The following is a 13,888-nucleotide window of genomic DNA, read 5'->3' as shown; positions in this document are numbered from 1 at the left end:
TCTCATATTCCAAAAAGATACAAAACTTTCCCTTTAAAAAGAAAATTACGTCATAATGACGTCAGACATTTAAAAAAAAACAAAAATTAATAACAAATCGATAATAAATAAATCAACCATTAATAATAATTTTGATAATTTAATTAAATAATAATAATAATAATAATAATAATAATAATAATAATAATAATTCCAAACGTTTATCACGTATATTATACGATCGATAAGATTTTTTAAAATTCTTATTTATTAAAACGTTTTAGACATTTTTTTTTTTTATTACCCCTCGAGACAAAACGACGCCCTTCCCCACCTTTTAATTTTTTTTTTTATTTGCTACCATTCAATAAATAAAATGTCGGTATATAAACAATTAATGATTAATAATAAATGAAAAAAATAAACGTAAAAACTAAATCGACCGAATATAAATGGGTAATTTATAAATATATATATATATATATATATATAAAGTTATAAGTAATATTAATATAAATTATATATATTTATTAAAAATTCAAAAGAGAAAATCATTGATTATCTATTTCATCCGATTTTGATTATGGTTTCCGTTTACTTTTTTTTAAACAAAATATATAATTTTAAATGTTTAACAAAAAAAAAAAAAAAAAAAACTTAGTTCAAATAATGATACGGTTTTGATGTTTCTATAAATGGAAATTAGGTGTATAAAACAAAAAAAAGATGGAGAACGTTCATTGTAAAGACTTAAAAAGTTTACTATTATTATTAATAATTTTAATTCTTAATGGGTTTTTCTACGTTGATAATATCCCCCCAACCCACCCTCCCTTCCTTCCCTTCCCCCCACCAAAATCCTTTTGCATCTATTTTATTTTTTTTATTATCGTATGTGTGAGGTATATTTTTTTCGTCGTCGTCGTCGTCGTCGTCGTTTAATTAAAAAAAAAAAAAACAGTTAAAAAATTTTCCCACTCGTTTCTCACATTTTTTTTTTCTTTTTGCTACGAGTAATTTTTTTTTTTATAAAAAAAAGTAATTATTATAAAAATTAATTCGTTAAATCGAATAAAATAACAAATTGAGTTATTAAATTTACTTTTTTATTCGGGTTGCTTTTAACGCTAGCAAATTTGTGATAATTTTTAAACAATAAATTTTAAAACAACTAATTTTATTGACGATTAAATTTTTTTTTTCTTATTCTAACACGTTGGTAACATTGTAATAAATTAATAAACGAATAAGAAGCTACCTGAAAATTTAAGGTACGATGGACATATCGGTAATAATCAAAAAAACCACAAAATAATAATACGATTGCATATTAAAAATTTATAAAATGTTTTTTTTTTTTCCCGTCCATCCCTTAAAAATTTAAAATCTGTTATTGTGTTCGTAAAAGGCACAGAAGCCTTTGGGGTTGATAATTCTTACCCCCCAATTCTTGATTGACCATTCTACTATAATTTAAATAATTTTACTTTTTTCTTTTTTTTTTTTTTACATTAATGATTCGTTTTGTATATGATTTTATGTGATATTATATTTTTCCTTAACGATTTTCCCCCCGCCCCCGTCCGTCCATCCACGATTTTCTTTTTTTTTGGGGGGGGAGGAGGGAGAATGTACGAACCTTTTATAATTGCCCTAAAGGTAAAAGGAACTATCATAATCCGTATATTATTTTGCTTCCACATTAATAAAGAAAAAAATGTTTTTTTTTCGTTTCAGTTGTTCTCATGAAAGATAAAGATGACCTTCATCACGATCATCAGTATAGGCATAGAGAATTAACAACATTAGATCATAACATTTTGGACGGTGATATGTTCCTTCAGGTTTGTTAAGATAATTCACGTGTGATTTATGCGTAATAAGAAGATATTTAACTCGTTTTTTTTTTTTTTTTGTTAAAAAATTTTTTCGCAGACATGCATGTACGGTTGAATTATTCCTTACGGTTAAACTACACGCTAACAAATTCTCGGTTGTTTGTTTGTTTGTTTGATTGTTGTTGTTTAAAACAAGGGCAAAACTAAAAAATATATATGAAATAAAATGTGTTTCATTCATTCATATAATAGTAAAAAATCAAGTTCACGTGTGAAACGCAATCGTTTGTTAATAACCTTAATCACGGTATCATCGATTAGATTCATTTATCTCTTTTAACTACAGAATCCCGTGTCGCCCCCCCCACCCCCAATATTTATTCTTCATTGAATACTGATAATGATAATAATATACGAAATTTTTTTTTTCTTGGATTTAAAAGGAAAGGCTAAAAGTTATAAATATTTTATTACCCTTAAAAAAAAAAAGGAAAAAAAGGAAAAAAAAAAAAAAAAAGTTCTAGTTTTTCTGATAGACATCAGAGGTTAAATTGACGAGTAAAAAGGGGCACCGGGATACCTTTCCACCTGGCACGGTCGGTATTATAGGGAGATTTCCAGCTCTTACACAAAAAAAAATTGTAAGAAAACATTTTTTATCGTATGAAAATAATGACAATGTTAATTTTCTTTTATTTTCACCGACACCGTATTGATTTCATTCTAGTCTCGATCCCTTTTTTCTCTTTACTCGACCTCCGCCCCCCTCCTCCTTCTTTCCCCCCGAACGAAAGTATACAACAACCCTTAACCGTTAGTACACCGAACTCGTCGTGGAAAAAAATTTAAGAATGTTTTTCTTGTAATTTTTCCTCTTTTTTTCCCCTTTTTTCTTTTTTTTTCCTCTTTGAAACTTTAATTTCCTTTTTTTTTTTTTTTTTTTTTTTATAACCGGAACAAAATTTTTTTTTTTTTACTTTTTTCATTATATAAATTTTAATATTCGGTACCATTTTGTTCCAATTTCTAACAACCAACCTCACTCTTAATAATAATTAAATATCAATTTCACTTTTTTCTTTTTTTTTTTGTTAAAAAGAAAAATGATAATAATAATAATAATAATGCCGTCATAAATCGTAATAAAATTACATTTCGTAGTTTTTTTTTTACCGAAAAAAAAAAAAAAAAAAAAAACGAAAGAGGCTGAACCGGACCACGTTTTCATCAAATGTAAATTAATAATAACCGTAATAAAAATTTGTGGCAAACTACCGAAAATTACCGACGCCCCTCCCCTCCCTCCCTCCCAGAGGGCAAATACGTAATATAAATTTTTTTTATCCCTTAAATTTTCTTCCATTTTGTTTTTTTTTTTTTAAACAAAAAAAAACATAGGCAAACTTTATGCGTTCATTTTAAAATCGCGTTTCCTTTTGAGAAAAATTTATTAACCTAATTATTTTAATTAATTTATAATTAATTAAATAAATACGAAAATTTTAAACAATTAATAATATTAAAAAATTTGTTACGTAATATTATTTAGTATTATTATTTTTTTTAAAAGTCGTTTTTTTGTCTCGATCTCATCAATTTCCCGCAAGGTTAGAATCCATAGACTTATTATAACTCCATTAGGTTAAAAAAGAGAGAGAGAGAGAGAGAGATGGAGAGTCTTAAAAATATCATAGTAAGATTCATTAACCACCATTGAGTCATTCAAAAAAAAGAAACCTTTGATGTCCTTAACCAAAATGTGAGAGAGAGAAAAGCTATTATCCCACTTGATTTTCTAGCTTCTCCATTATTTAGATAATTACATAATTTTTTAAAGAAAATAATATGACAGACAACAACACTTCAAGGGTTGTTGTTGTCGTCGTTAAAACAAAAAAAAAAAATTGTTTGTTTTTTCGGTACAAACAACCACGAAAAAATAAAATAATTGAGTCTGCTCTTTTCCTTTTTTTTTTTTGTTTTCTATGTGTGTGCAATTTTAGAATTTATAAATCCAGGTCAATCGATAATTTTTTTATTTTTTCTTCTGTGTGAAAAAAAAAAATTTATCCTCCTCCCTTTCCGACATTTTTATCCAATAAAACTTAAGAAAATTTGCAAAACTTTTCAAAACGATTTGTAAAAATATCCCCGTACACAAAACTTTATTAAAATCTCCATTTTGATTATTATGCACCCTATTTAAAAAGTTTTAAAAAAAAAAATTTTTTTTTACCCCTAAGTTTTTTTTTCCGATTACAATACTCAAAACACAAACAATGTCAAAAAATCGTAATAATACTAATAATAATAATAATAAAACTTACGCTGTCGTGGGGGCGGCGTTTTTTCTTCTTTTTTTTAGGCTTTAAATGGTTTCCTCCTTATTTTGTCATGTGAAGGAGAAGTTTTCTTTGCTACACACAGCATCGAAAGTTACCTAGGCTTCCATCAGGTACGTAATTCATCGTCATTTTACACCTACCCCTGTAAAAATTATCATTATTATTATTTATTTATTTAATTTTTTATTTCCGCGAATAAATTCTTTTGCGGTAATTACGTTTAAAACAATCGGGAGAAATAATTAATTAATGAGAGATTGTTGTTGGTCGATTAGTAAATGTTTTTTTTTTTTTTTTTTACGCGTGTAACAACAATGTTTATAGGAAACGGAAATGAATTGAATTTAAAAAAAAAAAAAAAAAATTATTATGACTCTATTTGAAAATTATTTTAATTTTATCGTCACTACAAAATACCGAAAATGTTTTCCCTTTTTTTCCATTTGTTTGTTTATTCATTAAGAGCGGAAACGGAAATGATTACCGTATACTCAAATCAAAACAGTACAAAACGATCATCATTTTTTAACAAAAAATAATAATAATATTATTACTAGTAGTGTAGACTGAAAAAAAAAATTTTTTTTTTTTCTACAATGTTTTGAAAACGCATTGTCGCGTGAAACGTTTTTATTAATTGGTGATCACGAAAACAAATGATTTTGATCAGCTGATGATTGTCGTGTAATGTTTCAATATCGTGTAAGGCAACTCTTAAACAATGATGATCATCCTCTAGGAGTATATTAGAGAGAGAGAGAGAGAGAAAAAAAAAAATTGGCGTGTTAGAACAATGCCTTAACTCACGAATGGGGCAACAACATGGGCAACAGGTTTTTAGTTCACTCAACACTTTTTTTTTTTTCTGATTGAAAAACATACACACGAACTCATAAAATAATAATTTTTCAAATCATCGTTAAACAAAAAAAAAAAACAAAAACTTATTTTTTACCAAAAAAAAAAAAAACTCACGTGAGAAAAGCAACAAAAAAAAAAACATTAACGCGTTCATTCATGCATTAGCGATCGTAGTAAAGAATTCGTTATTATTAAAATACATAAGGAAAATAATCGTTCATAATGATAAGAAATAAAATAAATGATAAGAAATAAAATGATTTAAAAATTGTATGGTTGCAAAAAAAACCACTCAGATTTATTTATTTTGTTTTGGGCAATTTAAAAATCAATGAGGCAAATCAAATCATTGATGGTGGTGCTATGCATGAGGTCGTGGCTAATAAAACCAAACAAAAGGAACCCATCAAATGTAAAATATCCGAGTAATATGAAAACCAAGGGCGTCATGCCTCAGCAATACCAGCTGGACGCTAAACCGGACGCTTGAACGTCGTTCCGACCCTGTGTGCTGCCACGCTCCCCGACTATCTAAAAAGAGACCCTTAATCTTCCTCTTTTTTTTTTTTACCTTTAATTAATCAAAATTGTTTATCTTATTTTTGGAAATTTTTTTTTTTTGTTTTGTTTCTCCAGTCTGATATTGTACATCAATCTGTTTACGAACTCGTTCATTCGGAAGATCGTGAAGAATTACAGAGACAACTTTTATGGAATTCTTTTCTTCCACCCGATAGCGGAAGTATGGGATTGGGAGAAGCATTATCACCAGAACATTATCATTTACTTGAAAGATCTTTTACAGTACGATTTAGATGTCTTTTGGATAACACTTCTGGTTTTTTGGTAATCATTCCTACATGGTTTTAAGTAATAAAAAATTAAACGACGTGATATTGTTAATTAATCGTGAGGTTATTTTGATTTTTAGAGGTTAGATATAAGGGGTAGAATAAAAATTCTTCACGGACAAAATAGAAAAACGGAAGAGCCTCCTTTAGCACTTTTTGCAATTTGCACACCATTTGGACCTCCATCTCTTTTAGAAGTTCCGCAAAAAGAAGTCATGTTTAAAAGCAAACATAAATTGGATTTAGCACTTGTTTCAATGGATCAAAGAGGAAAAATGCTTTTAGGGTATTCCGATGCTGAATTAGCTAATATGGGGGGCTACGATTTGGTACATTATGATGATCTTGCCTACGTAGCGAGTGCTCATCAAGAACGTGAGTTACCAAAATAAATTTTTTTTTTTTTCGCTGTTTTTTTTGTAAAAGTCTTTTTTTTTTTTTTTTTAGTTTTAAAAACCGGAGCTTCTGGCATGATAGCATACAGATTTCAAACTCAAAATGGTCAATGGCAATGGTTGCAAACGTCTTCTAGATTGGTGTACAAAAATTCTAAACCGGACTTTGTGATAAGCACTCACAGACCGTTAATGGAAGAAGAAGGACGAGATTTATTAGGAAAAAGAACGATGGATTTTAAAGTTAGTTATTTGGATGCCGGTCTGTCCAACAGTTATTTTTCAGATTCTGATCAGTTAATCGGATCATCTCCGAACAGTGGAACAACAACAACAACTACACCTCAAAGAGTGAATCGACGTTATAAAACGCAACTTAGAGACTTTTTATCTACCTGTCGAACAAAACGTAAAATTCAATCGCAAACTACTCCAACAGTAACAACGACTAGCCCTGCAACCACTGTAGAATATGTTCCACCACCTGAAACTGTTTACTCAAATCTAAATCCCGTTTATACGACAGGATATTCGGATACAAGTTACATGGGTCACACCGTTTCTAGTAATTTTCAACATTCTCTTTATCCCGTCGATAATCGTTTTCTTTCTACCGGAGAACTTTTTCACCAATATGCAACAAGAAGCTACTATCCAGATTATTCAACACCTTATAATGGCTTCCTGCCAGCTTATGAAACTCCCGTTTTGGCAAAAGATCCTTGTCAAAGTTTAGACCAAAGTAAATACACAACAGTCGTCGATGCTCGAGGCTACGTGGTATCGAGTCCGAGATGTTTAGACTCGACGGGATACGTCATGACTAGTGATATATCATTAGGAAAACATTATACGACAGCAACAACCCCTGCAAAACAATCTCCTGCGTCGAATTCGGCAGGATCTTCCCCAACGACGACCACAAATGGTATAATAACTCCTAAAATAGACGATATGAAGACTGATGTCACCGGTCACATGCATTATTCACCGACCGCGGCACAAGAAAGGCAAACTGTTCTCATGTGGGGTAGCACAGGATCAAATAATCGCTCCACTCCAAATAAATCTTTAACAAACGGAACTTCGTACGGACCTGAAAGCGGAGTAGATCCACTCAAATCTTTGGCTGAAATGAATTCGACGGGAGATGGTACATGCAAGTGGCAAAGCAGTTTAGGAAAAGGAGAACCGATCAGTCCGACAAGAATAGCCAGTCCGAAGCGTTACCAAGATCCTGCTGCTGGAGAGGTATACCACCAGCACCATCAGTACCAGTATCACCAGTATTACCCTTACACACCGTACCACCATCACGCAACCCAGTGAGTCAACACTTTTATTTTTCATTTTTTTTTCAATTTTTTTTTTTTTTTAGCATTAAACGCACTTTGGCACAATTATTTTTATTTGCTAAAAATCAAATAGAAATTTAATTAAGTATTTACATATTTAAATCGCACACGTAAATTTTCACGTAAGTAATCAAATTAACAAAATTTATTTATTCACTTATTTAAATAATTAATATTACGCAATATTATTTATTTTAAATTTTATTAAAACGAAACGTCAACAAATTTTAAATTTAAAAAAATAATATCAAATTCACTTTGATTAAATGCACATAATTAACATTTTACCATTTATGTTTGTGCTGGTGGTGCATTTTTATTTATTTATACAAGATAAACATTGGCCCTATCAAATAAAAAAAATTTTCATTTTTAAACAGGTTTCATTATTAATAATATTATTTTCACAAGATATTATTTTTAATAAAGTTAAAAAACGTTTATGACATTTTGGTTCCAGATCAGAACCCGGAGGGTACCCCCAGATAAATCGGACCGGAGTCCTTTGCTGTCCATCTCTGAGGTGACCAACACATTGCTCAACCAGTGAGGTCAGTTTATTTTTTTTTTTGTAATGTTTTCATAATCGCGACATAGAATACTAATAATTATTTATTATATGTCATCGTCTGCTCACATAAAACTATTAAATAATTAATTAAGATGATAACCTATGCTAAAAAAACCGATTATTATCATTATTATCAAAATTTTTTTATTTTTTCCAGGTTGGGCAATTCGACTACAATCGGGGAAATTAAATAAAAATTCTTTTCCACATAACAAAAATTTTCATTTCCAGCTTTAACAGGGTGAAAAATTTAGTCAAAATATTTATATATATATACATACATATTATTTATTTCAATACATAATTATTAAAGTAAAAACAATAATTTTTAATTGTATTTTTAATTTTTAATAAATAATAATAATAATAATAAATTTTAGCTTAAGTAACACGCTTTTTAAATATAATTATTTTATTTTCATTTAAATTGCAAGTTGGCTTTAAAGACTCAAAAAAAAATTAATAAATAAAGTATAATATACGATTCGTTTTAATAACTGCCAATTTAATTTTTAATTATTATTATTATTATTATTATTATTATTATTATTTGTTTTTTTTTTAATGGTCGATTTATGAAATGAATAAATATTTTTAGTTTAAGACTTATGTATTTGTGACGTTATAAATATATATAATATAATTGTGTTTGATGACGTAACAATATGAGTGCCATTAATAAGTAAATAAATAAATGGCAAAAACTTTTATTATTATTATTATTATCATTAATTTTTAACGTTTTTTCATTTTCAAAAAACAAAAACCAAAACAATAAATAAACTATCGGTCAGAATTTATCAAGTAAAATTACACGAGTTTTATTTATTATTAATAATTAATAACGTGACGTAATAATTTTATTGAAAAACAAGCAACATGAAACTTAATAAATGTTTATTTATAAATTAATAAATTAGAAATGAAATATTAATAACTTTTATTATTATTATCATTATTAATAAATTTAATTTGCCATATACAAAATATATGTATGTATATACATAGTTTTTTAGATATGCCAATAAAAAATTAGCAATTTTATCATTATCATTATCATTTTTTAAATGTAAAATATCACAAGGTATGAACTGATAAGAATAAAATACATAAATTATTAATTTGATTGATAAAAAAAAAAATAATAATAGACGAATGACGTCAATAAATAATTTTATCACATCCAAAAAAATTTTTTTTTCAATCTATTAATTTTTTAATAATAATAATAATAATAATTTGGTTGTTTATTAATTTTTTTTTCACGCGAATAAATTTTCAGTTTTTAAAAAATAAATAATCAATTTAATAATAATAATAATAATAATAATAATAGTATAATTATTATTATGTAAATAATTTAATAATAAAAAATTATTGTTATCGTATTATTATTATTATTATTATTACTATTTTTTTTTTTGTGTTTCTGTGATAATTGTCTTATTAATTTATGTATTAATTTAGTTTTGATAAGTTTATGTCATTGATAAATAATAATAATATTCAAAAGGTATGATAACAATTATTTTATCCTACGAGAAATTTTATACCAACCGGAAATTGCAAAAAAATAAAAAATCTCGTGAAAAGTTAATAAATTTTTTTTCTAGTCTTAATAAAAAAAAATTACTACTACTATTAATACTACTACTACTAGTACTACTACTCGTTCAAATTGTATATTTAATTATGTTCAACTTTAGCATTTATTTATAATTCAACGATGATTTTTAAAATTGTATCATACAAATTGTTTAGTGAAATATAATTAATTAAAATAATTTATTTATTTATTATTTATCATTTCTATTTCCCCCCCCCACTTTTTTTTTATTAATAAATTAAATGTACGTTAAAATAACGGAAACTTATATTAATTAATAACAATTTAATTAACAAATAAAACGATGTAAATTAAATATGATTTAAAATTTTTTACACGTGACTAATCATAAAATAATCAAACGGTCTTATCGTGGAAAACTCAAGTACTCAAGTAAGTACCCATACGAGTACAAATATTCCCAGCATTCTCCCGTTTTTTTTTTTAAACCAATTAAATTAATTAACTAATAATAATATTTATACCGTTACACGAAAAATTAAAAATATTAATAATAATAAAAAAATAAAATTAGCCCCCCGAAAAATAATGAAAAAAAAAAAAAAAAATTTTTTTTATGTATATTCAGTCACGCGAGATTACGTAACAATCGTTTTGACCTTAAATAAAAAATTTTTAAAACAAATAAAAATTCGATATAATTAACAAATAATTATTTATTGTAATTTAAATAATAAATAATAATAAATAATTATTTATTTAATGAATTTTTTCGAAATTCAAAACAAACAAAGAGAAATTTATCGATTTTTTTTTTAAAACTTAAATTTAATTTAATTATTATTATTATTATTGAACTTGATAATTATGAAATTATTTTAGCCGACAGGAAGGATTTGACCTATTTAAATAAATTTAACGTTTTTTTTTTTTTTTTTAAAAAAAATAAATAAATAAAAATCGTTTAACGTAATTTTAAAATGTGCTCGTAACAATTTTGTGATTTTCAAACGATAAAAACAAAAACAAACAAACAAACAAACAAACGCATTTGATTTTTTTTTTAGTTTTTACTCTATTTGAATAATGATAATAACAAAAAAAAAAAACTTATTAAATTCAATGTCAGGGCAGGGTGGGTCGTCGGAAGTCATTTACACATTATTTAAAATTATGCCTTTGATATTACTTTCCTTAAAAGTACTTTTTACCTTTTCTAAAATCAATGTTTTAATAGTAATTTTTTTTTTGGGGGGGGGAGGTTAAATTCGATATCGATTTAATAGACAAACAATAATTGTCGTCAAAGGTAAAATAAGAGAATATTTAATAAGTTCTTGTAAGGTAAGAACTAAATTTTTTTTTTTTTTTTTTTTTTCAAGGTAAAAAAAGCACAGACGTTTCAGTTAGTTAAAAAATTATAGAACGGTATGCAGAAACGAAAAAAAAAAAAAAAAATCTGTTTGTTTAAAAAAAAAAAAAAAATTTTTTTTATGTAATAACCGTCGTTTAAAAATTTATTTTTTAGTTTTAATTCAAATGCGATGGGGAAAAACTAATTTTTTCTGTTTTTTTTTTCATAAAGTGCATCGTAAGTTTTTTTTTTTTTTACAAGCGGAAGTAATTATTCAATAACTATAAAAAAAAAATGACGGTAGACGAAATTTTAAAATATAGTGGAAATTTCGGACCTGCTCAATGGTGTTTATTATCATTATTTAGTTTAGTTAATATTTTTGCATCGTTTCATTATTTTTCTCAAACTTTCATAACTATAACACCTAAACATTCGTGTTATGAAACAAATTCAACAGAAAATGATTTCATTCATAATTCAACAAATTCATATTTTCTCTATTGGGAATTCGAAACGTTAACTAGTGAGGTAAGCAAAACATTTTTTTTTAAAAAAATCCTAAAAGGCAATTTTTTTTTTTACCACCTAATTTCTTTATAATATAAATTATTCAAAATATTAAAAATATTCACGTCAAATAAATATAATTATATATATTTAAAGTTTATGTGTGCGCGCGCTTGTTTTTTTTTTTTAAATTAATTAAAAATTTTTTTTTTTGTAATGTCAAATCGGTTTTCCCTGACATATTTAAAAGCAAGTACACACACACAGACAATGTCAGGTCAATGGTTTTATTCATGTCAAACCTTTAAATTTAAACTAATTTATGCCCTTAGAATAAGAATCGATTGTTAATTACATTTAAAAAAAATTTTTTTTTTAGCTTAATTGGATTTGTGAAAATGGATGGAAATCAGCTTTCGTTCAATCAACATTTTTTATAGGTTCAGTAATAGGTACTCTAATATTAGGTTCTCTTTCTGATATATACGGACGAATACCGATGTTATTCATAGCTAACATATTGGCCGTATTTGGTAATTTATTGACGGTTTATTTAAATCCTAATATATGGAATTTAAGCATAGCTAGATTTATTTCCGGTTTGGCATCAGATTCTAATTTTTTTATGATGTATATTATAGGTAAAAAAAAAAAAAAAAAAATTTCTTTTTCTAAAAAAATAATCGTTAATTTTTTCACTAAATAAGTTATTAATTTTTTTTTTAAGTTATGGAATATGTTAAACCCAGTATGAGAACTTTCGGTTTGAATTTTTGTATTGGATTATGGTATTGTATAGGATGTATGATAACTCCTTGGTTGGCAGTTTTGACAAAAAATTGGAGAACTTTTTTACTAAGCATATCTATACCGAGCCTGATTATTCCCCTATCCTGTTTTTTCATACCGGAAAGTGCACAATGGTTGCTTAGTGTGGGAAGAACTGATGATGCCATGACTTGTTTTAAAAAAGTTGCTCGTATTAATAAGAAAAAAATCCCATCGGATTTATTAGAACATTTTAAAGTAATTCCTTTTTTTAAAATAATTTTTTTTTAAACTAATATTTCTAATAATTATTATTAATTTTAAAAATTTATTTTTTAGTCTACTGTCAATAATAATAAAACATTTGTGAGAAAATCAAGTTTATGGGACCTTTTTAAAACTCCTAAATTAAGACGTAAAACATTCATTTTAATTTTTAAAACGTAAGAAATTTTTTTTAAATTTTTTTCTAAAAAATTATTAAGTGTTAAATTATTTAATGGAAAAATATTTTTTATTTTAGAATAGTTCTAAGTCTTTGTTACGATGCAATTTCTAGAAATATTGAAGGATTAGGTTTGGATCCTTTTACGGTTTTTACAATAACATCGGCATCGATATTACCCTCATGCATTACAATTTTAATTTGGCAAGATAAATTAGGACGTAAAATTTTGGCCATATTATTTTTACTCCTTACTGGATTATTTAATTTTATACAGGGAAGCGTTTTAGTTTTTTGTAAAAAAGTAGTTTTTATAGCTGCCATTGTTGGTCTATTCGGACGGTTTTCGGTAAACATAGCCTATAATTCAGGTACTCAATATGCTGCAGAATTGATTCCTACTCAAGTTAGAGGACAAGGACTTGCGGTGATGCACGCTGTTGGTTACGCGGCAACATTTTTCAGTTCGCAAATATTATATTTGGTACGTAAATAACTGATTTTTAAAAGTAATTATATTCGATATTTTACTTTAAAATATTGATTCTCTAAATTCTTAATGTTAATATAATGAACGATAATTCTTATTCTATTTTAAGGGCAATTTTTGGATTGCTACCCCTCAAATAATATTAGGAGTTCTTTCAATAACCGGAGCTATTTTTTGCCTGTATTTACCAGAAACGTTGGGCAAAGATCTACCTGCTACATTACAAGATGGCGAAGTTTTTGGAGAAAAAGAAAAAATGTGGGAGTTTTTAAAATTAAAAAGAAAAGATAGAAGAAAATTTTAATAAATAAGTTAATTTAATGTATTAAAATTACCTTACAAGTCCTACATAAATGCAAATCCTATTTAAATATCATAATTTAAAATAAAAACATTAAAATGCACAATTTTTTTAATAAAATCACAAAAAACCGTTTTTAAAATGCGTATTGAAAAAGTCATAGTTAGTTAAAACTTTTTGTCGCCACTACATCGAACTTAATTCTATTTACACGTCTGACTAATGTTTAAGTAAATGTATTGTTATTAATTTGACAGT

The 13,888-nt window shown here is 26.3% G+C and overlaps 2 protein-coding genes across 2 annotated transcripts in view; both read left to right on the top strand.

Annotated features, from left to right (window-relative positions):
• Phum_PHUM298050 (aryl hydrocarbon receptor, putative) overlaps positions 1-8,151 on the top strand; it is a gene marked incomplete at both ends in the record, with an annotated part of 19,430 nt that extends 11,279 nt beyond the window's left edge. Inside the window, 6 exons of the mRNA XM_002427100.1 lie at positions 1,738-1,823; positions 4,183-4,272; positions 5,660-5,869; positions 5,955-6,249; positions 6,322-7,594; positions 8,085-8,151. Coding sequence (XP_002427145.1) covers positions 1,738-1,823; positions 4,183-4,272; positions 5,660-5,869; positions 5,955-6,249; positions 6,322-7,594; positions 8,085-8,151 — 2,021 coding nt within the window. The remainder of the gene's footprint in view (positions 1-1,737; positions 1,824-4,182; positions 4,273-5,659; positions 5,870-5,954; positions 6,250-6,321; positions 7,595-8,084) is intronic.
• A 3,259-nt stretch (positions 8,152-11,410) lies between these two features.
• Positions 11,411-13,633, top strand: Phum_PHUM298040 (mfs transporter, putative; the record flags this gene model as incomplete). Its single annotated transcript, XM_002427099.1, has 6 exons — positions 11,411-11,647; positions 12,006-12,267; positions 12,354-12,652; positions 12,734-12,837; positions 12,918-13,323; positions 13,439-13,633. 6 exons carry the CDS (start codon positions 11,411-11,413, stop codon positions 13,631-13,633), a joined length of 1,503 nt encoding a protein of 500 aa, XP_002427144.1.
• Between the last annotated feature and the right edge of the window lie 255 nt (positions 13,634-13,888).

The sequence above is a fragment of the Pediculus humanus genome, genomic scaffold (assembly GCF_000006295.1).
Source record: "Pediculus humanus corporis 1103172107679 genomic scaffold, whole genome shotgun sequence".
NCBI classification, from domain to species: Eukaryota; Metazoa; Arthropoda; class Insecta; order Psocodea; family Pediculidae; genus Pediculus; species Pediculus humanus.
The sequence above is the reverse complement of the archived record's forward strand: the minus strand, read 5'-3'. Positions and strand labels throughout refer to the sequence as shown.